Source organism: Pieris rapae, chromosome 14 (assembly GCF_905147795.1).
Source record: "Pieris rapae chromosome 14, ilPieRapa1.1, whole genome shotgun sequence".
Classification (NCBI taxonomy): Eukaryota; Metazoa; Arthropoda; class Insecta; order Lepidoptera; family Pieridae; genus Pieris; species Pieris rapae.
Genome location: NC_059522.1, coordinates 5,390,949 through 5,418,757, shown reverse-complemented (window position 1 = coordinate 5,418,757; position 27,809 = coordinate 5,390,949). Strand labels below are relative to the sequence as shown.

General features: G+C 31.1%; 1 protein-coding gene across 1 annotated transcript; it reads left to right on the top strand.

Annotated features, from left to right (window-relative positions):
- Positions 1 to 560: 560 nt before the first annotated feature.
- On the top strand, positions 561 to 25,921 carry LOC110993035 (atrial natriuretic peptide receptor 2-like). Its single transcript, XM_022259099.2, has 8 exons — positions 561 to 669; positions 18,069 to 18,211; positions 19,547 to 19,691; positions 20,209 to 20,358; positions 23,627 to 23,819; positions 24,064 to 24,238; positions 25,141 to 25,331; positions 25,432 to 25,921. Exons 2-8 carry the CDS (start codon positions 18,076 to 18,078, stop codon positions 25,909 to 25,911), a joined length of 1,470 nt encoding a protein of 489 aa, XP_022114791.2. The 5' UTR covers positions 561 to 669; positions 18,069 to 18,075; the 3' UTR covers positions 25,912 to 25,921.
- Positions 25,922 to 27,809: the final 1,888 nt, after the last annotated feature.

The window sequence follows — 27,809 nt, the reverse complement described above, 5'->3', positions numbered from 1 at the left end:
GTTTTCCCTCTATGTATGAGCTGGTTAAGTGTATGTATAAATATAAAAATCCATTGGTAGGCATTGGTACTCAGAAATTCGTGACGGCGACAGCACTTAGTTAAAATAATAACCCAAAAATAAAATTAAATTAAATATGCCTTCAAATTTATATTCATAGATATGGCAGCCGAAAAATATTTCAGCTTGTAAACTCGACACTTTTTTCCATAATGTAATGTTATTCTTGACAAATTGTTTTAAACCTTCTGGCTGATATTAAGAAAATCGTACATTTCGTAGTTATTAAGTTGTCTTTATTACTACATGATGAATGTGTTTAAAGAACCTGAAGCAAACGAGAGAATATATAAAGAGACTAACAATGTTACAATAAAGACGCCTTTAATAATTGGTACCTTTAAAAATTATCGGACGGACATCTGGTAGCAGAATATCCATAATAACCAAATAAAAACATCATTTTGTTGACGATATCATAAATACGCCCAAACATGCTTTAAATTCACATTGATCAGATCCTGCATAGACTCTGTAGGCTCTATGAGACAGTCGCGCTACAGCCGTAGACCGCTACGCTCGTAGCACCTCTACGAACAACTTACTATCGCGGTATATTATATTAAAGTGTGTTTTGTGAAGTGCTTACAAACTTAGGGCATTACAAATGTAAGTTGTAATATATTTTTGATTTATGTTCTTCTCATCGATGTATCTGTGTTAAGTATGTCATTTAATTAGAGCACTTAGAGTAAGCTTGGATTTTCACATTTTTGTTCCATGCACGATAATGGTTTTAATGTTTTAAGTTGTAGTATTTATTAAAAAAAGAATAAATAATATTTGATTATTACAAAGGTTTTTAACTAGGAAGAGTATTTGTTGTAAATCTGAGTTAACATTTAAAGTTTATAAAATGTTAGCGTAAAAAATATTTATAGCACATTTTGGTACTGAGTGTAAACGCAAATGTGGTCGAATTCTGTTCGCTCCGAGCACACAAATAATTAATCCTTTTTGTCAATATTACAAAGGACTTTCAAATTTAATTTATGTATATGCATAATTACATATAATTTTATTATATTTTCAAACTGCAGCATTGATATAAATAAAGTATAATTGTAATTTCATACGTATGTTAGGGACTTTTTAAGCAGAAGGTATGGCAATCATATTTTCTAATCAATCTACAAATTAAAACTAACATAAGTCAGAACTGGTTGTGTTTTCTATTAAAGTATTGATAAAAGAAAATTTAACGTTCCCCAGGGTAAAATATATGATTTCACATCTTTCATCAAATAGTTTTTCCGAGACGCATTTCATCCAAGAAAATCGCTGTTCATTTTTCTTGCAACATAATTCTTTGAGAAAATCGTGTGGGAAAACCTAGTCATCCATATTCAATACGTGATTTTTACTTAATGGTCTACGGATGGAGTATGAAGTTTGCGATTTAAAAGCTAACTTGATAAAAGGAGAAAAAGCTGAAGAACTTAAGGAAAGTAAAAGTAATCGCATGCTACCAGTACAATTACATATTATTTATTGTCGGACCAGTAAAGGGCATCTGATAGAATACAGGTTTCGGAAAATGGTCACGCCACCCGAATACCTAATGAATTGTAAATGAAATCAATGCTAACCTTGTATACAAACTGTATTCTTACTTTGTCAAGGTTTGTTTTTTATATTCCGACACCGCTACAAATTGAAATATATTTCATGAATTTTAAAGATCGGTAAGGCTCTTGCGAGGCTTGAGGCAGTGTATATAAGTTGTCGACAGTATTGCTTAAAATCAGATGATTTTAGATGATTCTGTGGCCTGTTTACGCCCATTTGTTTATTTGTTCGTTAAAAAAATATAGATAAAAACATTGATAAGCTCAAGCGCGTTCACGCTACGTATAATTATTTATTCCAGAAGATGTAATGAGAATTTTTATATTATCAATGCTACATGTTTTGTCAATGATTATGGAAGGCCTGTTTTAAGTAATACATATATTTACAGTATTAGGTTCATTGTTTTCTATTCGTGATAACGAAAGTTACGGCTAAAAGTTCATCAATACAAAATATATCAGATCTTTATCGAACTAAGAGTAAAAAAATGTTATACAGTCTAATAGAAAATATTAAATAATTTTAGGATTTAAGAGCTTTAAAAATAGTCTTAACGACCAAAGCATTCGTCACATAATGGCATATCGATATAAATGCTCTTGAGAATCTTTTGATTGGTTTTATAAGCCGATATGAAAGGGATTAATTCAGAATATTAAAAAATAATATGTTTTTATATGAAATCCCTTAAAGCTTCCAAATCCCTTAGCATACACAACTTTTCCCAATTAATACTTTTTTTTATTTCAAAAGGATTTTATTTTTAGAATCCTTTCACTGTATTTTTTGTTAAATTATGTCAAGAACCTAATAAATGAGGTATAATAATATTTATATTATTTTACTTGGTGCAATTAAAGTTTAATTTTTATCTAAGTTTTTTTTAATTTTTACATAATAGTAAAGATCAACAGGTTTCAGTTAGTTATTGTCGTTTTATTTATTTGCAAAGTGACATGATAGTCGAAAAATCTATTAAAATATTTATTATTTTAAGGCAGTGTTGGTGCCATGCGTGTCTCCCCCGTTTTAATCCACAATCCGAACAATGGATTTTTCTTTCAGTTAGTAGCTAAAAAGAAAAACATTTTGAAGAAGCCGACATCTCTAAAACCCAAAACTGATGTAAGGACACGAGACGTTATCATTGACAGAAATTATATCGATACTTTTATAACGTATCCATTTTATACATATACAAAGCTGATAATAAGAGAAAACTTAACTAAACAAATGATTGTGTTACACCCACAGAACACGAGAACTTACTTTATTAATGCTCGGCTTAGGTTTTATTGATTTCTTCGAGTCTTAATAGCAATGCAGTATTACAATCATAAAAGCGTTGCGGATGTTTGAATAATTTTTCATCTTTTTCTGTTTATTTATGGAACTCCTAATATGCAACTACATGAAGATTTCATGAAGTGTTTTTAATTTGCATACACATGACAGTTGAATAACATGTTGTAGGGTTTTTTTTTCTATTATTTTACTCTACTGCCCTGCCATCGTGTCCAGGGACTTTATATATCTCATAATTTTTTTTTCAACACACAAAATATACATTTCACTGCTACTATTTGTGAAATAGTGTATTGGAAGTATTACGCGTCGGGAAATACGCCCAGATATTACATCGGTTATATTTTTATTAACAATATTCATGTGGTATGTACCTTTTTTACCTATCTAAAGCTTAAATATACAGAAACTTCAAAACTTTTTTGAATAAGTTAGGCAGAGCAAGGGAAATGGTAAATTTTCTCAGAACTTTTAAACTGTCTCACTTGTATTATGATAGTCAGGCGTGTGTTCTTACATTTTCGGAGTGAACGACCTCTCTGTTTAGTACATAAATCTTCCAACGTTGTAAAGCTTTCAAAGTGTGCTTTACTGAAGGTTGTATTTTAAAAGCTTTTATGTATAAGGAATGAATAAATATTTTTAAATAGTTAAATATACAAATTAAATTATTATGAAATAGAGAAACATTATCTAAAACTATACATTATAACTATATATGAGTGTAGAAATACGTTAAGAATTTTAAAAAAATGCAATTCAAATTAAAAAGATTTTAGAAAGATAATATAGGAATAAACCACAGACGCCTACAGCGTTTACATTTGTATATTATAGTTATTTTAACGACGCGGGCTTTTCTTATAATTACGTTGAAACAAATCCTGTAGCATTGTATAACTTTTGAATTATGTATATTGTATATTTTTTTAACCAACATATGGATGTTAATTTAAGATGTAACAAAAACGGAATAATACTTATAGGATTAAAACAATCTTTTACTGAAGCTGTCTTCATGTTCATTTTAGGTAGATAAATAAAATTGAGGCAGATATATGTCTAGTCTAGTCTAGGCGTATGCCTCGGGTTACGAGACGTCAAACAATACTATAGAAATCTACAGAGTATCCAGGATTTGCACAGTATTAAGATAAGATCTTGTTTATTGCTCGTAAATTTATAGTACTATATTTAAAGATAAATAATCTTTATTGCTTATCTAATATACATTTGGGATGGTTATATAGTTATATAAAGCTTATATTAACAAAGTTTGATACTACTTGGAAATATCTAAAGATCGATTGGGCGGAAGAATTTCATGAGCGGCGGTATCACTTAACATCATAAGAGCCCGTTTGCCCAATGTTCTTTAAACAAAGATGTGCGTGTGTAAGTGTATGCACGTAAGAAACGAAACTTTTTTTAAACCTTATTGTTCGAAAAATTATCTACTATATGCAACTTTACAGAAATTCGTTAAATAATGTTAAATTATAACAAAAGGCTTTATTTATCATAGACATGATTACAAATAATACAATTGTTTCATTTTAAAACACACAAAGAGAAACATACAAAACTACAATAATTATAGAAAATAATAATAATAAAATTAAATTAAAAAACGACTTTACGTTATTACTACTAAGTATATTACATTACTGAATTTCATTAATTGCAATATAATTGTTACTATCATTGTTATAGTTATTATATATTTTTGTTATAAATGGCTACGAATCTCTGTGAATCAACCGTGGTAGGGACATGAAAAAGTCTATGGTACATTCATATTATTTTAATTTTATTCATCCTGTACATAATGAATCTATTTAAATTTAAAAGAAAATATTTTATTTTAATTTAGAATTGGGTTTGACAATGTTTATCGTTTTACAAACATTTGTTAGATGAATAACATATTTTTGGAGATGACAATAAATTGTCAGTTATATCGTTTACGATATGTATAATATGTAAATTTCAATAACAGTTGAACATTCGATCGTTTATATTTTTGAGACTGTGTTGACAATAATGGGATGGTGAGCCTAGCGACTGTCAATTGTCAACTGTCTCTGGTTTGTTTCTTCCTATGTATGCATTCAATACTGCCTTGAAACCAAACACTGTGAAGACATTACCAGAAACATAAGTAATCTAATTTAAAGATCCAAAATACGATGTTTAGTTTATTTGGCCTTAATATTGACCTAAACATTTATACAATAACAGTACTGTAAACAAAATCATAAAAATTGTTAATGTCTCAAACTAATGTGAAGAACTGACTTTTTACCTTAAATTGCTGAAAACTTGAGGCGAATACGAACTATACTTATGAGTTTTCACCGCGAGTTGCTTTTGAACATTTCAGGTTTAAACTTTAAAATGGAGTTGAAAGTTTCTAATTACGTCTGAAACTCTTAAATTTTCGTAAGATATTTACATTTCCAGTGATTTATAACATTTTAAGATTTATTATATTTAGATTATTAGAATCAAATACAGACTTATAGATTTTTTTGTTTATTTAGCTTAGATATATAAATTAAATCACAATTAGTCAAATGTATTAAATAATTTTTGTTTGTTTGTTCCCTTTTTTAAATCTTTGTATTGTTAAATATATCATGTATTCCATATTTGGCTATATTCTCAGTGTATTTGTATGTCATTATGTATAATTTATGTTAGCTGTAAGAGTACTAAATAAAAAAATAAAAAAAATTGATGTAATTTATATATATATATATAGGTAAAGGTATATTTTAAACTTTTTTCAGGTTTAAATAATACTTCTTAGTGTTAAACAGTTTTCATAGAATCTGTATCTATAAAAACATAGTTTATTAAAAAAAGTAAAAAATGGTAAAATAATTTTGTACGATTACACTAAATAAAATTTTGGTTATCTACTTTCTTGATATTTTTTTCAAAATCGATAATAAAGAGATTGTTTCTATTACTCCTAAACAATAAAAAATTCTGGGAATCTTACCCAAACAACCAGGCTATACGAATAGCGTATTATATAAAATAATAAGACTCACTCGAATTCTGTTGAAAATAATAATTTCCATTCGTTATTTCATTAAAAATAATTTAATTAAAGAACTTTTGAATTACAAGTTGTATGGAAAATATTAATATTTTGCGACTTAATTGCATACTTGAAAATATAAATGACCAGATGAATAAAAATTACGTAATTTTTAATTAGAAACCATCTATTTACGTACTAGATAGTTGGGACTAGGACTTTGCTTATTGTACTCGGTTTTAGAGGAATACAAATTAATATTTGTGAACATATAAATTTACAATTTATAACAGAGCTTGCTTGCAATGCAACAAATCTTCTGTATAATTATTAAGAGTACAAGACACACACACACACAAGCTCACACACATACCCCATGTGGTTTCCTTATAATATATACATTTCTTATGTATATACTATTATAGATAAATGTATATATTTTCTTATTTTTTTTTTTATAGACAAACGGGCAGGAGGCTCACCTGATTTTAAGTAATACCGCCGCCCATGGACACTCTCAATGCCAGAGTTAACGTTACAACCTACTATAACCATAATTAGTCTATTCTCTATTATTTATTATCTTTTGTCTATCCGAAGTGGTGGAGGTCTGATGACCTGTAACACAGGTGCTCAACTTTTAGCAGGCATCAGTTTCACATAAACAATGACTATCCCTCAAAAGAAGAATGATAATTATTTACATACATTAAGAGACACAAATAACATTCTTAATTGGTCCCTGTGGTAGTCTACCTTTAATGCTTGCGGCATTTCCTCACTGTATTACTTATTCGTTTGGCGAGGTAAGTATTAGCCTTGAGATACCCGTTACTCAGGCGCCATCTAGAATCTCTCCTCCAAAGACGAAAAAATCAAAATAGGAAGAAAGACTGAACATCGTTTGTCTCGTTATCTATTTTACAAAGATACGTATTATATTCGTTAAGGTGATAAACAAGCAGAAGATAATCTAGCTGACATTTGTAAAATATAAAATCAAATTATATTACATAAAAAGTATTTAACCCAAAAAATACAAATAACAGACTATAATATATAAATAACAGACAGATTAAATGTTAAGCTTTTGTTTTTAGGATTCTTTACTAGGGTTATTCAAATACATTTTTCGACTCGAAACAGCCATTCGTTTCGACATTGTATAGATTTCAGTAGTGCAACAGATTGACGTATTGAATGTTTCGATCTTTGATCGGTGATGCAATCTGTACGATGAGCTTGCATATTTGTTAGTTAAATGAGAATTGCTTTACTGCATTTATAGTGAACTGTCAAATAAGCAAATAGAATGTTCTGTGAAATAAGTAAATATAATTACCATCGTTTCTTAATCAAACACGATAAAGCCTTAACAACGAGCATAAATTCTGAAGCAGAGGAAAAAAATAAATTAAAACTTTAATTCATTTAATACAGAAAGACTGTGTATTAATCTTTAACAGTTTGTTTTTAAACTATTTGTAATGGATCATGCTGTGATATAGCTTTATCCCTTCGTCTAGACATAGAAACACTTACTGATAATAACTTTAAAGTTATCGTGGTGCAATAACTGTTCTATTAAATGTAGTCATAATTTGTATATACAGCGAATGTCATAATGAGATCAAACTGATTATATCAATTCATTACTACATTTAAATTAATGTTAAATAACACACAAATATAGAGTATTTACAAAATTCTTAGGGTCTGTTTCACAATGTCCGGATAAGTTCCAAATAAGCTATTTATTACTTATTGGTAGGATAAACAGTATTTTTGCGTTTCACGACTGTCAGATAGCGCTATTCGTCATGAAATGCCAAGTATCTTATTCGGAACTTTTATCTTTCGAATAATGTATGTGTTGCATAGCTATTTGGCACTTTATCCATACATTGTGAAACACGCCCTTAATCTACATAACATATTATAAACATCCTTTTTAAGTGTATTTTTGTAAATCTTATATTTTCCGAAATTATCATAAAATTATATTATATAGATATATACATATAGTTCGGCTTTAGTTATACATTGAGGAAGGTATTTGGGTCACTTGACGGAATCGTATCGCTAACCGTAGCATTATCGTAGCTCCTATATAGAGGTTTCATTGCGGTGGGTCTACGTAATGATTATTGTTCTACGGATTTGATCTTACGTCTGACGTTATCTCTTTTCGTGGATTGAGTAGCCTTTTGTAAGGATTTATATTATCTTTATTTCTACTACAATGTTACTTTCGTTACTAATTACGTACGTCATTCATTTGTTTATACTGTAGCGTAGTGAAGAAGGATGTTAAAATGCCTCACTTTAGGTTACCATATTGATTTCTGAATTTAGACTAGCTTATAAATCGTGTTGTAAATACGTAAATGTTAATTGTAACAGAATACACTAATTTAATGATCCTTTAAAAAAATCTGCTGGGCTTCGGAACCTGATTATAGACTGAGATCCCACTGCTACGAGCATATTTGTTAGAGCACCAGCTACATATCTGTTTATTGATGAAATTATTTTAAAACAATGTTTAAGGAGTATGCAATGGATAGGCATGTTTTTGTTAATTACTTACATTCATCTGTTTTATTCACCTTAAATAGAACATTGGAATTTTGTATTTCCTGTTTACGATAGTCCATGGTTGCCAGTTAAAAAATGGCGTTGAGCCATGGCTTCGATTCGATTTTCGCTCCAGGTAAGTGTGAGTGCGGGAGGAAAGATGCACGGAATGTGACGTAAATAATATAACGGAATCTAAAACCATCAAGCACATCAATATTTATTCATTCAGTGTTCATGTCCAACATTTCCCTGTATTATGTTAAAAACTAGTTCGTTTCTTTTCCAACCTACGAGAGTTTAATATTTTTTCAAATCTATACCTTATTGAAACATTATTGCACTTATAATTTGTAATCACAATTTTTTTCTATACACTCAAAATATTAGACCCCATATTAGACTTCTCTTGTCACAGAATGACACATAAATGTTACATAAATATATATTTAATTCAGGAACAAAAAAAGTTTGCGCCATTTGTATGCAAAATTTGTAGGAATAAATTAAAGTAATTCTTTTATAGCGGGACTTAATTAAGTACACAAAAATATTGTTGTCGCACACGACGTTTAATTTACAAAGACATGCGACATTTTAACGAATAATTAAAACTTGCCGTGATCGTCTGAAACGTATTTTAAAATTTGTGAAATTTAAATTTCATACATGTTAAGTACTTATACTTATTATAAAACACCGCTCTCTGCACCTCTTTGTTATTTATTAATCGTCTTTTTGTGCTCTATTGGACAGTGGTCTTTAGTATTTGTGGTTTATCAGATACTTTTCTTTAATGCATCTAAGGGCAAGATATATAGAGTGCACTTACACTTTACTCAGACTTAACTTTCGAGTTTAGTCATAGTCGGTATTTATAGAGAAAACTGCGAATCTGTCTGAATGCTGGCTTAGCTTATTCTTAAATCCACGAAATCAATGACTTACCAAAAACTTTGACTATAAACCTAACAAAAATAATTGGCCAAAAATTTACTTTGCCATCATAACTTTTACTTGACTTTTTATTTTTGTCGTATAGGCCCTATAGCACTGGCCTTAGTCTTGAATTTTCTGGCGTGACCATAGGATAGCTTTGCTTTGTTTGGTTGGCTGATAGATTTGATTGTGATTGATTAACTACATCTCCACTTCAACATTTTGGACCCATTTGCCATCAACGCGGGCAACATCACCATTTTGCCTATCACAAAAGCAAAACCATGTTAATTTTTTGCCTATCGCAAGCTATCCTCCGAGTATTTCTGTAGTAAATTAACATAAAAAAAGGCAACTGTAGCCTGTAACTGAAGCCCTGGCAACGGAGTGCTATAAATAATTTATGACGCCATAGCATAAGCGATCCTGATTTTCGGAATACAAGAGCATGTGCTCGACAAGTTACATCTGACTGAACCTTTCTAAGTGCCTGTGAGGATTACTATTGCCTCGCGTACGTGACGTCGAAAGATACGTGAGCTACGTTGTGCCAGAGATTGATAACAACAGTCAGGATTTAGGGGTTAATTTATTATCTAGTTGAGATTTAATTTACTATCTAGTGGTGTACGCAAATGTATATGTGTTAGTGAAAATATAGTGTGTTTTAATGATATAGTTATAATATAAAATATAGTTGTAAAAACTGAATAAAATATAATAGGAACGACGTTTTTATTTGTATTAACATTTGTCCGAATTTTGTTGTCCATTAAACAGGTCAAATTTCCTAATTTACCTTTTACGTGACACGTTTTTATATAAATGTTTAGGGCCGATTTTGGTAATATTTACAATTAGATATTTTAACATAGAGTTGAAATAATACATAAATACGCTTCACGAACGAACACATGTTTCATGTATTTCGAATATAGTCTTATACCGTCAGATGTCATATGTAAACCCATGCATAAAACATTCACAATATGGGGCAACAGTAATAAATTCGTGTCATTCTAATAAATTAAATTATCTGACCAGCAGGAATGAAATTAATCTATTAATATAATATTGTATAAAGATGTTCGACTAATTAACTAATGAGAATAATGTTACATCCAAACGTAAATGTCTCCTCGTTATACTTAAATAATCTGAGGCTTTAGGCTATATGGTCATATATAATAGTACTGAATTATTAGAGCGTTCAATCCGCATCAATTAAGCCTAAAGTACGTCCATTTAAATAAATGCATTCAAACTGCGCTCAAATAATTTCAGTAGAGCCTTTAATAGTTGGGATTTAGCCTTGTTTTATGTCAAATTATTGGTTATTACTGAGCTTTGGACTGCTAATATTTACCGGTATGATTTTTGTATGTCCAATTATTTTATTATGAGTGCCTCCCGTGCATCAGTCTGTGTCGTAGACATCCGGTGAGACATCGGAAATGAAACAGCGGGTTAAGTTGTAAATGATAAAGCTACACATATCACTATTAAGCACTTATTTTAGGACTGTCTAAAGAAATATTGTTCAATGAAAAGCGATTCGAATCGTCGACGACAAATCCCTTCCGAGCGGCTTTATTCCTTCTCCTTCTACCGTATCCACGAAGAGTGTTTAGAGAAGTTGTTCAGATTAATACTTGCAGTTGATTACGACGAACAGATTACGTAATTCCAACTGTATCGCCTCGGCGTCAGTCGTTCCACGACTGAGCATTTTTTAAAGCATTTTTTGCCGCGCGCTACAACTATGAACTAGCTGCCTTCTGAATTATATCCTAATCAATTCAACTAAGAATATTTCAAGAAGAGAGAAGAGAAAAGAGCGTACCAATTTTTAAAAGGCCGCAACGCATCCGCGAGTTTTAGGCATTAGGCGGCTGTATCACTTAACATCAGGTGAGCTTCCTGTCCGTTGGCTCCTTGTCTATATATACAAATATATTCCCTAGTTTCGAACTAATGAACGAATTTATAAATTAATTACTATGATACACTATGATATGTAATCATTTGCCTATTAGAGAACAGCGCCCTGTTTTGTTAATTTAATACATCGATACGGGAGTTAAAAAAAAGTGAACATAAATAGAGAAAGGTACGAAGGAGTTCTTTGTTAAACGATTGCATTTATATTTTTTATTATTATGAAATGGTATCGTCATATTAATTAGTAATATAAGGTTCAAATCAGTTCTCTTGTGTTTAACGAACAAATGCAGCAATCACTATTAGAATAATTATTACATAAAAAAATACGAAACTTCCTGAAATTAGAATTCCATAAAAATTTCTTCAGATCATATTTGAAAAGGCCGATTTAGAAATTAAAAGTTCAGACTTTCTTTTAACAATTGAATAATTTTTCCTGCGAAAATTCGGTAAGTGGTTTAAATGTTCAAAAGAAAGAGATTATAAGCTTTTGTTCGAGTTGGAAAATTTCTTTTGTATTAGCACGATGTTTTTTTCATTATATTGATTAAATGAAAAGGGTATTAATTTAAATATATACTATTACTTATTACATTCACGGAATTGTTATCGAAATAGATTGCTTTTATATTTTTTTTTTGCCGCCCATGGACACTCTCGAGGCTAGAGGGCTCGCGAGTGCGTTGCCGGCCTTTTAAGAATTTGTACGCTCTTTTCTTGAAGGACCCTAAGTCCCCTAGATGTTGTGTTTTATAATAAATAAATGACTATAAAAGAAAGAAACAGAACAAAACCTATTAAATACATACAAACATATTGCATTCCTTCATATTTAACATCTTGAAACATAAACTTACAGGGATATGTATAATAATATTTTTGGAGTTATTGAGTATAAAGAGGATGTATATAATATGTAATACGGATAATTATTAGGTGCAAAGCAGTCTAATGCATAAGTTATGCACATACATTATTTGTAGCGAGGCGTGCAGTATATGGATGATGTGAATTGATTTTATGACACCTGAAAGTACTTTGTTTCTAAACTATATAATTGATTAAAATCTTATATATTTAGCTTTTGACTGTTTTTCAATAATGATTTGTGTATTTGCGACTTAAAAAAAACAGATTCGGGTAGTTTCTTCGCGATCCTATGAATACATGCACAATTATTAGCCTAAATAAATGTTTTGTTAGATTTATTAGTTAAATATAATAATAATCATCATCATCATCAATGGTTAGCCTCCTCAATTACACTTCGCCATCGCGATCTATATAGTGCTTATAAATTTATAAAATATAATAATGTCAGATAAAAAGGAGAAACCGGTGGCTTGGCGTCACAGCCTTTTTAGGTCTTGGCCTCAGATTTCTGTATCTGATCATTTGTAAATCTAATAGACATGTCGGTAATTAGCCTTCTGTGCCTGACACACCCCGTCGACATCAGTAGCAAGGCAAGTCTGGTTTCTTTACGAAGTTTTTCTCTTGACAGAATCTGAATCCGGAGATCGAACCTTCAACCTCAGTGATGAGAGTCGTCCGCTGAGGCCACTAAACTAACACTGCTTAAAAAATACAAACATTATATATATTTTAAATTTTCGATATATAATAATCACAAATAAATAAGTATTTTTTTGACGAAAAAAGATTAGTACAAAAACAGAATCGTATCCTGTTTTTTGTATTATTATTTCTAAAACGTTAAATTCTTATCTGTCGTTGCACGGAAAATTGCGTATATAGGTTAATTCAAACATAAACCACATTCGGTACTCGGAAACTCAAATCTCTCGTGATTGAATCTAGCGGATTGCATATTCAATTGATATTTGAAGTTTAATATTTCAACAGTTCTCGGATTTTAGACCGATTTGGAGTGAATATCTCTCTTAGAACTGATAACGTATAATACTATAGAGTAGAGAACGCAGAAAGTGTTTGGGCCTGCTGATCTTACGAAACAGTTTTTTTTTTGTTACGCTTGGGTTGACTAACGAAATAATTAAAAAATTAGTGATTAAATTCCTCAACCAATCCAAATTAAAGTGAATATAATGAAAAATAAAAAATAGTAATTATAACATTACATATTACAATTTTTTGACAGTTAACAATATCCCGATATAGATTATACTGTACTCTTGTGAATCGAAATACACAACACAATCATTGCATCCAATACCCGAGTGCAAAAGGAAGACTTGAGATAGTCAACACACAGCAGATTATGTCACATCTCGTCAATTGTCATATCGTCCATGTGACGTCATAAGGTACATTAATGAGCACGCAGTTTTTCCTATAAGTGTATTTAGAATTTTATGATGACATAAATATGACGGCTGTCATATAATCTGTATAAATATGACGCGCAACGCTGCTCACTTGCGTGGAGTTACACAGACAAAGTCACATTGCTAGTTATAAATTTTATAGTAGCAAGAACTATAAATACCAGTAGTTATTCAGATATAACGTTCATAAACCATAAACACGCCTTTGGAGGCACAATTTATTTCTTTGTTTGGGAAAAACTTTGCGGTTGTTCAAAAACTTCCGTCTCTTGTTTACAAGTTTTATGAAGTATGTGCTATCAAAGTTGTTTACTTAGTACATGATAAATTATACTTTTAATTTATATTTGTTTTTTTTGACGGAGTTCAAAGTTTTGTCTTTATTATTTGTTTGCAACACACATATTGATTTTTTTTGCTTCAGTAATTTTTATTATGTGCATTTTAAAAAATAACTAACATACACATATATATGTATATGTTTATTTATGTATAAACCACTGGCTACAATTTTAAGTTCAGAACTCAGATTTCTGTATTTGTTTTGTGATCATTTGTCTTTTAATAGTTAAGTATGAGACTAGCTTTCTGAGTGACATACGTTGTCGACTTTGGGTCTAAGCCATGCCATTTGGCAAACCCGGCTCTATTTCGTTTCTGCCGAAATATAAAAATTATAAAAAAATTATAATTAAAAAAAAAGCATATTGTATCTTATTCTAGTAATGATATTAAGATTTATGAATGTAGTTTCAATACCAACTATGCTATATATTATTTCATCTGTACTGCCGCAGATCTGCTCTAAGCACGGTACAAAGCCTGTCTGATTAGGATTTGCGGTTTATGCAGCATACAATTCATAATTAAGGTCATATTGCAATTATACCATCATGTTTGTGGCTTTTCAATTGTGCTCTAAGGCTATTTTGTAAATTTACCTTTAAAATGGTGTAAAAACTTTTGCATTATTAGATAGACGTCGTTTGATGTCGTTTCAGTTTCTTCGTGCTTAGTATAGTTTAGTGCTTTGTTGTGATATAAAACCGAATAAGAAATTGCTAATTAATTCAAGGTCAAAAAATATATAATTATTAAACAAAACAAATGTTGATCACGATATATCTTGAATATCTGTGTACCTATTATTATTATGAACACGATACAAATTTCAAGAGTCAAGCAATTTAAAAAAATCGTTTTAGATGAAATGAGCATGAATAGGGATAAAATTCCTTTGTAGAGTGAAGTTAGCAAAACCTGTTTCGCATACGGCGGGTGTCCATTACGCACATAATAAAGTAGGACCGGAAGGGTTGGTCGTAAATCTTCGTAAACACTTGCTGGGTTACATCTAAATTCGGTATTATTTTGAATCGGTTAGCTTTATGTACTTTTTATCACACTCTAAAATGTAAATCTATTATTATATTGTTATATAAAAATAAAATAAATAAATCAGTGGCGCTATAACCTCTTTAGGTCTTGACCTCAGATTTTTCAATCTGTTTCATGATCATTTTTAAATCTAATAGGCAAGTAGGTGATCAGCCTCCCGTGCCTGACACATATCGTCGACTTTTTGGGTTTAAGACATGTCGGTTTCCTCACGACGTTTTCCTTTACCGTACGAGCTAATGTTAGGTAAATGCGCACATAGAAAGAAAGTCCAGTGGCGCACAGCAGGGGATCGAACCTACGATTAGATATATATTGTTATATAATATATTATTATATGATGTATACATATTGTATTGTCATGTTTTGTTTTGTTTTCCTTATTTTGTATTAGTAAAAGTAGTAGTAGTATTAGAAAAAGTTTTACTTTTTCTGCATATATCCAATGTGTTTTTTTATTGTATAGAGATTTATTTGTTTTGTTTCCTAAATAAATATATATTTATAACTTATTTATTAATTATTACGTTTAGAAACCCGAGACAAAAAGATGTTTGAAAAATATTAATTTCCAGAGTGTTATGTTCCATTTTCAAACTTCAAACTTTAAAACATCCTGAGCGCCCAAGTAATGCGAGAATGTCTAACAATTGAGAGATAAGTTAATTCAACTTTTGTCAGGTTTGTCAGTATATTTGTGCTTATCAATTAAAGTTAAATTTAGCTTTAACTTATACATTATGTTACCAACATTTAGAGGAATTATGTATTATAGACTGTAGTTTTGTACAAAGATCCAGTTAAGAAGTATTTTATAGAGTCATATGAATTTTAATCCTAGTCTGTAGACACATACTATCAGACGTCTCTCAACTGCTTTTTCGACCTTTTAAGAATAAGAACGCTCTTTTCTTGGTCTTGGAAGGTCAAACTGGATTAGTTCCGGTAAAAACTTCAGAGAATAGTTGGTTCTACATTGTCTAGGTACAGGTCAAGAAGTGCCTTCAATTAATAGTTCGTAGACGTATATGGGTGAACAAGCCGTAAATATAAAACGAACGATTGATTTTTTAAAACGTGTTTTGCTAGGTTCACTTAAATGGTCTAGTAACAGATGATACTCTGCTTGTTAAAGTAAAAGAAAAGTGTCAAAATAATGATTTTCTGTCTGTTACAGCAATACGAGTATGCATTTTCATAGATAAAATGCTAACTAAACGACTATATTAGCTGATGGTATCATCACGATTGAGTGGGTTACAATAGTGACTGGACGCCCGAAGCTTCAGAAACTAGGTCATATTTGTGAAGTGACACTTACCACAAGAAAATCGAGTTCGATCTCGCTCTAAGCAAGACTTAAAGGAGAACAAACATTTATTGTGACATAGTGTTGCCAAAATATATCGCTTACGTACGAAATGTTGCTTTTATCTTTAGTTTGTTTTTCTGATGGCTTGTTTTTTCCGAGGCTTCGAATTTGGAGGAAAATTTATGTAGGTCAATTCTATATACTTGTTTCGATTTATATAAATTGAGAGAAAATTAACAATGCTTCAGAAATAAACAACTTGCAAATCTCCTCAACGACGAAACAGAAATAACGTTTTACCTAATAAATATTAATAGTCTTTTTGGTATTAGAGTCTTTGCCCTCATGGCAAAAGGTTTATTCATTTACTATATGAAATATTGATATAAAATAATACAACAGCTTTACGCACGAAGATGATCGTGGCTCGAGTTCGGGTATAATCTATAACAGTAAACATTTATTCATTTTTTTTATAGAACAGGGGGCAAACGGGCATGAGGCTCACCTGATGTTAAGTGATACCGCCGCCCATGGACGCTCTCAATGCCAGAGGGCTCGCGAGTGCGTTGCCTTTTAAGTTATTTCTTTATTTGTTTTTATAAACAATCTTTCATCTGCAGCAAAAAATAAATACTCGCAAACAACACTTAGGCACTGCTAGGAAAACTCAGTTAAAATGCAAATGTACTTAACCTAGATAAATAATTCCTAACAATAAGTATCATCCATCCAGTCTTTCGCTTCTTCGAAAGGCCAATTTCAATTCACGACTGATTTTTAAGCTTTGCATTTGCATACTAAGGGAACTTTTGCAATTCAAAAAGGAATTGATGGAGTAATAAAAAGAGAATTTTGAATAAATCCGACCAATTAATTTGTAATAACGGTATATATGTCGCAGCTAACTAGCTTAATTAGCCGTTCAATTAAAAGCCTAGCCTTTTAACTAAACAGCGCCGTTTAACGTTAGCTTTAGCTTCACCGTGTATTGCGATACTTAATCGTAGAGTGGGGAGAGCACCAACTCTTGGGTTACGGTACCATCTATCAGGAGCCACTTAAATCTTTAATTAGCGCCCGTGCACTTAAACCTCTAAAGAAAAGTCTCAACTCCAAAGGGAACAAATCAAAGTTGAAGGAAGCCCTTTCAGTGTTTTATATTTTCCGTCTGCTATATACAAAGAAAAATAATGTAATACGATACAAGTTTTATTAAAGTGTTCATTAGAGAAAAGTTGTTTCGTTGTTAGACTAGGACTATAACTAAAAGTTACTTTAATATTTCTATGTTAATAATGTACCTTTTTAAGAAAGTGGGGATTTCGACACTCCCCTACTGCTTAGCCACTCGGTCACATATGTGCCTGATAGGCTAGGATGTAGGGGTAATAAAAAAAATTATATTGAAATATTTTTTCTAAGTACTGAACCAGATGACATTTTAATTTTATTTCTCGACTACACGAGGACAGAAACTTACACAATACAAGTTTAATAATTACGTACTGCAACGTCCCAATAGCTAATGAGTACCTCCACTAAACCGGAATATTCCATCAAACCTCTCTCGTACCCATTATAAATATCTAACATTTTTCAGCGCTAAAATGTCGCTAGTTCCACCTGGAGGTACGGACTCCCCAAGTCCACGTCGTGCGGTCAGCCCACTCTTGGAGTCCCGAAGACCACACTGTACCCTCGCGTGTGACTACTGCGCAGCTATACTGGAAGATAAATTCAGACGTAAGTGATTATATTAGTATCGTATGAAAACTATATTCTATAGATCTGTTATAATTTGATACGTTTAATTATTTAACTAATGAATACAAATATTGTAAATTGTAATTTAGAAGGGTAAGTGTGGAGATTCTTGCACATTCTTCTCCAAACGAAACAACCTTTCGGAAGGGGCAACTAAAATCATCTTTATATTTTATTTAACGTTCAAAAGTACCATTTTAGGTGTTGTTTGTTGTTGTGGAATTGGAATAAATGATTTAATTGATTGATTGTTAAAATTTAACTAATATGTCTAGTAATGGAACCGAAAAAAAAACTTCATGGAAGTATTGGTGGTTAGGTACATTTAAATAAATGTTTTGCGTATTATGAAAAATACGTCTTTGCAAATAGAATTTTATGAACAACTCCGAGAATGTACAGAAAACAATTTTATATGTCACTTACACTAGATATGTGAAAAGTGAAAAATAGTTCCAGTAAAATGTACATTTTAGAAGCATTTGAATAGCTTCTACCTTTTATTTAGGAATTTACATATAGTACATTTTAAAGATGAATTTCATTATTTCATCCCTAAAATGCACCTAATACAAATGTTTGCAAACGGAACCTAAGTAAAAATGAGGAACTTAAAAACTAATAATGACCATTTTATGACCCTCTGAGCCAGTAAACCCGTAAACATTATCGTTTTGTTGAGTAACAAATCTAGGATATAAAGAATAACTACCTATAGAATTGAATGAGTTATACGCTTTGAATCCAAACAGATAGATAGATAGAAGTTTTAAACATTTCAGTTAATTTTCTAAATACATTTGCTAAAAAAAATCTGTTAGTATTATATTATAAGCTTTTTATAAGTAAAAACAATAAGATATCGCGGAATCAGTAACGTAATGAAACCAAACTTCAGGTTTTCTTACGATGGCATAATATTCGTGTACTGTTTATTTAAAGGAAAATTACGCCTAAACCTTTAGTTACCTTGTTTCGTTGAAATTTGTTTACATTAATACTATATTTAATATAGGTAATATATTAATTGTAGATTAATCGCTTTTAAATAAAAATAATATATTTCAGTATAAAGCATGTATTGTATGAGCAAAAAAGACAATATAAGTGTAAAAGTAGTTAAAACATAGTTACCTTTTTTATAACTCAATTTGTGTACCCTTTTCTGTTTATAGGAAAACAAAGTTACAGGCGCAGGAAGTAATAGGGTAAATCTAATGTATTGAAGAATATTTGTTGCGACGCATTTCCGCATTCTATTGTTTTATTATATCACTAACCTAACATGGCCTATAAGAACATCTGCTCTTCTAGGTAACGCAGATATGCGCAACAGAGGCACTTCACCACTATCAGTGTCACCAAGACAGTCGCTAACAGGTGAACCACCCTGGACTCTGCCAGATGACGACCGCCCCGATTTCTCCGCGCTTAAAGAAAACATTCATAGGATCAATAAGTAAATTTATCCTTCAATTCTTTTGTAGATTTAGTCTGTGGTATACTCATCTATAACTATTATTATGACTAAATTATTCCCAATTATATTGTTGAGTATCGTGAGAGCGGCATGTTTTGTACTCAAAAACATGATTCCGCGGGTAAGGCATAAGGTAATCATCAGAATAATTAAAAAAAAAACTTCGTATAGATTCAGCGGGATTATTTTTTTATTACATTGACATAAGTTAATTAGATATGAGATTTTAAACAAATAGATTCTGTGGTGGATATGCCTGTGGAGAAAGCACTCCAGCTTTTTGACACTTACCCTTTGCCGCTTCGGAATAAAGCTGAGTATGGCCCTGAATGACGAACGAAGTCTTGAGGATGGACTTACTCTCGTAAACTCGATTTTCAAGACATCGTCATATTGTAAAGGTTTTACTATAAAAATGAATAAAATATTTGCACATTTTTTCACAATTTGAATAATCAGTATGTATGAACGGACCCTATTTAGAGTACTTTTTTAGGGACTGCGAAACCTCGACACGGCTGGATACTTTGTTGACACAAGTTGAACAATATGCAAACAATTTAGAGGCACTAGTGGAAGAAAGAACATCGGATTATTTAGAGGAAAAGAGGAAATGTGAGGAGTTACTTTACCAGTTACTACCTAAGTATGTATAACAATTGACATTGAGGATAAAATTAAGACTCTTACATTAGCACTAAGTACGAACCCCGTATTTCAGGAGGAGTGATTTTATTTAGATAGCTTTATATAACACGAGGTAACTTTATCTAAATCTGATGCGAAAATTTTTTTTTCTAAATTCTTAATTTGAACCAATTTAAGGTAAAAAATTATAAGTATTAAAAAACAAACGATCAATAACAAACCCTATAAAAAAGCGTACAAATTTTTAAAAGGCCGGCAACGCACTCGCGAGCCCTCTAGTATCGAGAGTGTCCATGGGAGGCGGTATCACTTAACATCAGGTGAGCCTCCTGCCCGTTTGCCCCCCTTTTCTATAAAAAAAAGAAACATCTCACTACATAAGTAGGTATATTTTAAATTTAAATTTGGTGTCCAAATATAAACCTTATCCTGGTTATTTCAAAATGTCGGTTAAAATGGCCTAGCAGTTAAAAATGTTTAAAGGTTTTCTATATACATAATACCTAAGGCTTATATTAGAGGCTATTTTATATTATCCAATAACAAAATATGTTTTATTAGTCCATTTTTCCAATTTCCGTTCGCCTAATCCTTGACATTTGTGAAACGAGTACGTCAGTTTAGATGATATCTTATTTTGTCGACATAGACATAGGTCCTAATCCAATGTACGGCCAAACTTCTTGTTAAAATAAATTGGCTCGCACAGTTTGAAAGCAATTTCCTGTTGATGCAGCCACCATTTGCCTTAAAACTTTGCGTTTTGGATGTAGTGAATGTCCTATACCCCACAATAAGACATGGGGTTAACGTGGTACTAATATTATAACACGTTATAAAGATTACAATACATATTTGTTGCTTTAATACATGGCTTGAATGACAAAAGAGTACTAAAACTAAATTAATTATTAAATAATGAGGTTTTAATGTAAGTTTGTGAAAGATATTTAATAAAAACTTAAAAATAATTTGGTTACTACCTAAATATACGTTTCCCGGTATTATAAAAATTATTATTACTAATTTGAATTAATTAATATAGACATATATAATATATATGTTTGATATGTGTATGTTGTTTGGTTGATATTTAGTGTAAAATGCTGTGTACAGATATAATTGGATATCAGATTTTCAAATGTTGTTTAGTGTGTAAAAACTGTATGTATGTAATCAACCTGTTTTCTGTTTTTGTACCTAAATGTAAAATTTAAATTCAATTAAATCGACTACAAACCAATCGATTGTACGTATAACGTACAGTATATATTGAAGTATATAAATACTTCCTTTATCTTCAAGTAATGGCTACACGAATAGTGAACGAACGTGAAAAATGGTTTGCTAACTCAGGATAATTCCTTGCGGGCGTATAAAGTACACTGGGTCTTCATTTGTTAGTAAAAAGACCCCCTGGAGACCTTTAACAAGAGAAGGAAATAGTAAGTTAGTGTGGCGACAAGAAATTTTGTAGTAAAAGCAGTAGGATAAAAACGTTCGCGGTTACGTCGTTTTTATTTTATCTATATTATAAACTAGAGGAGAGTTGTTGATCAAAAACTTTTGAGGTTTAGATTTTTGTTAATTTCCACTCAGTCTACGCCCTTGCTCAGTAGTGGTACTACTGTGGAGGAAGGAAGGTGTACTGTCTCCAACCCAAAGGGTGGATTCTCGATCACTCTAACCACTGACTTCCGGCCCGAAAGCCTCTATGGTAGCGGCAGCAATAACTTTGTTAGCGCGTTTCAGGGTATAACGTCATCGCGGTGATTTATAAGCTCATATTTTAGGTGGCGCTACACTACTACTATATTTCTCGGGTAAAGTGTAAACTAACAGATTACATAAATATATTTCTTAGTCAGGATGCGATTTAAAACTCCACGTTATAAGAGCTTAATGCATATCTAAACGCATGGCTTAAATAACAAATTTGTTAGGAGACACATGGAATATAACTCTATGATTTGCGGCCCCATAAGAAAAAAATACACATACAATGACATGAAAGAGAAATTATACTAACATAGGTTAAACTACATGAAGTAACACTAAAATGAATTGAAAGAAGTGTAAACTTTAAATAATGGAAATAAAAGGCTTTTTATTTATTTTATTTTATTTATTTATTTATAAGAAAAAAATATTCTTTAGAGATTGAAGCGTATTCAGAATAAATTTACCAGATACATTCACACGAGGCTGTACGGAGTGTATCCATTTTACCCAGTTATGTATCTAACTTTATTTGTCTTGAGTATGGTTGGATACAACAAGTAAGAGGTATAGGGGGATCTTACGATCACATTATATTTTATTAAGGTTCTTAGAGGTAAAATATTCGGAAATGTTGGAGAGACTGGGGCTGCATGTGTAAAATAATCACTCGGCGCGGTAAGAGGTCGCTATTGCTTGCAGTACCTCGGGCGCGTACAAATTTACTCACAGAAGCACTATTTACTCATGTCTTGCATACCCTAAATATTATTGCTTGTGAGACGGATATATTTAGTTGCACACTTGTTGAATTCACAATTATTTTATTATTCGTATAAAAAGGGTTAGGTTTTAGGTTTTTACTTGTTTTGGTTAAATTGTTTTTAGTTTTATTTTTATATGAATCATTTTCTAATGTAGAAGAATTAAGTTACTGAAAAATAGCAAATAGGGAAATAGATTTTTTTTTAAACTTAAAATGTGTGAGTGAACTTAACTGTGATGATATTCCTAGAGATGAGAGTCAAAGACGACGGAACTCAGGCCTACGCCTTATTTAAAAAAAAATATTTTGTCAAACTATTATCTTAAACATCACTCAGTCTGGCTTCTATTGATTTTGAACTGATTACAAAGAACACATTTTAGTAAAGTGAAAACGTTATAAATGATTATTTGCATAAATATAATGGAAATTATAATAAAAGAGGGAAATTTTAAACTTATAAATTTATTGATTCTCATATATACATTAAGTATTTTAAGGTATCTTTGTCATATGTTAAGATTACATCGAGTATCATTATCTGTATATTTTTATTACATATATAAGTTCTATTGGTGGCGCCAGATTCGCAGTTTAGTCTCACTCATGACGCCAAAAATAAACCCACGTTATATTTCTCTAAAATAAAAGTTGTGGATTTTGACATACGGCAGTCCATAGTTCGCGCTAAGTATTCCAATATGCACTTTTATTTAAGTGTTTTTAATTACGAATTAAATTGCTAATTGACTCTATCGTTATAAGTACAAATATTGTGCAGGTCAGTTGCGTCACAGTTAATAATGGGTCAACCAGTAATGGCGGAGACGTATGATCAAGTGACAATATACTTCAGCGACATCATTGGCTTCACACAATTATCGGCGGAGTCGACGCCACTTGAAGTTGTGGACCTACTTAACGATCTATATACTAGCTTCGATTCAATCATCGAGAACTTTGACGTCTATAAAGTAAGTTACTTTATATACCGCATTATTTATACATATATGAAAATCCATGGGTAGTCACAAATACAACTAACATTACTTGGGATGACAATTTGTTTCCTTAACTATATTAAAAGGTCTTACAGATTAGTTTACTGACATTAGGATGATAAAAAATATTCATCACATAAATGTAAAATTAGAAGCATTTAATGTATTTTTAATGAATTTTTAAATGATTAAATGACTAAATGATAAATACTTATAGGTTGAAACAATTGGCGATGCCTACATGGTAGTTTCCGGTCTGCCTATGCGCAATGGTAACAGACATGCAGCAGAAATAGCAAGAATGTCCTTAGCACTTCTGAATGCAGTCAGGGTAAAAACCGTACCACATCGACGTGGCGAAAGATTGCTTTTGAGGATCGGAATGCATACAGGTAAATAGTAAACTTTTTACAAAAAAAAAAAACGGCGAAAAAGTTATCCAATGTCTGCGATAGTAATTAACTTTTATCCCAAAAACTGATTTACATAATGTTTAAAGAACTTTATTTTTTATTTACATGAGAAACTTAATATTAATATGTATATATTATATACGAGCGAGATACACGTCGCCATTAGCCGTAACAATTTTAGTCAGCTATGTTCATTCTAACATGCATCTTTAATGCCTTTTTGAATTTGTCAAACACTCCAATATTGCGAATTTGAGATGGTAATTGGTTAAATAATTGCACACCCTCATACCTAATAGATTTCTTCAAATAATTTGTACGCGGCTTCGGTAAGATAAGCAAACTCGCTCGACGAGTATTGCGTGTCGTTATGTGTTTGATTTTTTTAAACGACAAGCAACTATGGATAGAATTATTTAAAAATTTTTTTATCAAAATACAGGTGCTATATACATACAGTTGTTTAATTGTCATAATTTTGGTTTCTTGGTAGATTTTATTAGTCGGTGTTAAAAAATTGTATCTAAATAATGATTTTATTAATTTATTTTGTAGTGTTTGTAAGTTAGAAATTATGTTATGTATATAAATTATAACCTTAAAACATTGTCAAAACTGTTTAGGAGGACATCGTTTGAACATCATACGGGTTATATTGACCAAAATCTGGTTCCGGCAGAATTCTATTGTATTAGGTTCTTAATAACAACGTCATCGGCTGTTACGACTATCGGTTTATACGACAACATAGAGTCTTCGTTATCTAACAGATTTTGACTGTATATACTATAGTTTATAAAAATTATGTTTATTATATATATGACTATAGTTTATATATAAATAGATGACAAACAAATCAATAATTCCTTCCGTCTCCTCAGGACCTTGTGTTGCCGGAGTTGTGGGTTTAAAGATGCCAAGATACTGCCTATTTGGAGACACCGTGAATACTGCATCAAGAATGGAATCTCACGGTGAAGCACTTAAAATCCACGTCAGCCCAAAAACGAAAGAGGTTTTGGACTTATACGATTGCTTTGATTTGGAATGCCGAGGAGAAATCACGATGAAGGTAATGCACTACACATTAATTCTAATAATAATATGTATATAATTAAGCTAGTACAAAAAAGTTACAGTATTTTGAACTGTGATATTTTCTTTTCAATCAGGGTAAAGGGAAAATGACAACATATTGGTTGCGAGGCGAGAAGCATCAAAATGAAACACAATACGAGCAGACTAACAATAGCGAGAATCCCATTATAAATCCGAGTATAACCTTTCAAGGGCCCGATAGTCCTGCGTCCCATTCCCAACACAGTGACAGCCCCAAACGGAATGGTACAAAGGAAACAAAGGACAGCGCCAAAATCGTTGAAATTTTAAATGAAAGAGATCGCATAAAGCACGAAATAGCTTCGTTTGTCGCTAAAGATCTTATCAACAACATAGATAATGCCGTACGTGAAATAAAGCTGTCCCAAAGCGCAACTTTTAACACGGCTACAAATAAAATGTGTAATGGAAATGGAAAAGAGATGATAACGCCGACGTATGATAAGCAACTCGTAATCAATAAAGGGAAAGTGAGAGATGTTGTTAACAGGTTTAATAGCTCATCAAGTGGAAATAATTCGAAAACAAAGTAAAATAAATAGACGGTCTATAATATACATTACGAATTGAAGTATTATTAGATATATGATAGTTTTATTGTGTTTAATTGTAGTTCAAAATGACGTATTTATATGTAAATTTAATTTAATAATTTAAAAGAGGTTCACATCCAGAGAGAGCAAAAACCTTTTAAAACATCTAATATTATTTTTAATATTTTTGACCAATAACAATGAGCTCCCACATATAACCATATATATCCCACATATATATGGTATTAATGTAGTGCAAAGCACCAAATCTAGTCAATATAATTTTAGATATTTCCTACGTAGGCACTAAGATTACTAATAGATTACAAATTGTCCGGATTCCATATAATTTATGGGATTTCAGAAAGCTGTAGTGAGATGTTTGTTAAAATAATAGATTATGTAGAGATATACTATTATATTAGATCCGTAGAATTTCTACCAACCTTTGATATTTCTTTACCTATGTAAATAAGATTTCTAACGCCGAAAATGGATGTATCCATGTTGGCAAAATCAATTTATTTGGAAACGGGCGAAAAAATTTCATCAAAATCGTATTCATTTTCGTTAAACCTTAAATGATATTCTTAAATTATTATTTAGTCTCACTTATTTAGAGCAATTTGGTCTTGAACTGTATATTTTTGATTGTTTACAATCTATTTATTAACAGCGCTTTGACTATAAAATAACTATGTACATAATTGCCAGGAACTAGAATTCATCGAAGTATTACAGTTTATACAATGTTGGCGACTTTGGCCTGTTATTTCTTGTTAAATAAAAATCTAAAGCCTGGTAATTTGAAAATATCCTTTCTTTTTTTCTTTTATTTATATATTCTAGAAAATGTCATCTCTAGTTATGTTTCTATTTCGATCCAGTAACTCCTCAACAGGGCTAACAGAATCTTGGTCTTTTTTGGTTTGTTCATGATGAATCCGAAATAATTATTGACTAACTATGACCATTGAGTAGTTCGCAATTTGCTGTATGACATCTCTTACTTGACTTAAAATTGTCAAAAAGCGCAAGCAATGTGTCTTATACCCTATTTAGAAGTTACTGGAATACAACTTATAGTAGGAATTTGTATTTTAAGTTTAAAGTGAAATTCCTAAGTTATATGCCTTTTTACGTATTATTTATAATCTTAAGAAGGTATGGCAAAATACTTCATATAGGTATTGTGTGTGTTTAACAGTGTTTATTCATCACCTATTTCTGTTTATGTATTGTATATAAGAGATATTTAAGTATTTAGATGTTTGGTGATATTTAAATATTTATTTATATGTTGAGCTGTAAAAAAGGTTACATAAGATATTATTTGAAGTTACTTCATGTCGAGCACAAATGGTCACATAGAAATATAAATTATAATAAATATTATGCATATTATTGATTTTATTTATTTAAAGCCAGCCATTTCAGTATCGTGTTCAAGAAATCTAATTAATTGTAATTGCTACTAATGGTAATCGCACATAACGATTGCCTTTTGTTTCTGTATAATACGACTCGTAAAACCCGGGGAAATATCTAATTATTGGCAGTATTTATTAAGTAATTAACAAAAGACGATCGTATTTTAGGGAAAAGGGTGCCCTTAATAACACATATAGCTGCTTTTTGTGGTCAAACAAGGACTTTACTTCTGATTTACATTCATAGTCCGATTTGAGTCCAGACCCTGGCAAGTCAAGATCATAAATATAAATAAATAATAATATATCGTCTGTTCTATAAAAACAGTTTTTTTTAATCAAATTAAAGTCGGTTATAACTTTTGGCATTGCAACGAAATAGAATGAAATGTTTTCTAGAAAACTAAAAGGAATAACCGAGGAGAGTCTCCCGAGGGATAACCGTGGTCTAAGGCAAACCCAAGTTTA

Coding starts and splice junctions, on each gene's coding strand:
- LOC110993035 (XM_022259099.2), top strand. CDS start 18,076: ATGTCGCTAGTTCCACCTGGAGGTACGGACTCCCCAAGTCCACGTCGT. Junction 20,359..23,626: donor CTTTACCAGTTACTACCTAA/GTATGTATAACA, acceptor AATATTGTGCAG/GTCAGTTGCGTCACAGTTAA. Junction 24,239..25,140: donor GAGGATCGGAATGCATACAG/GTAAATAGTAAA, acceptor CCGTCTCCTCAG/GACCTTGTGTTGCCGGAGTT.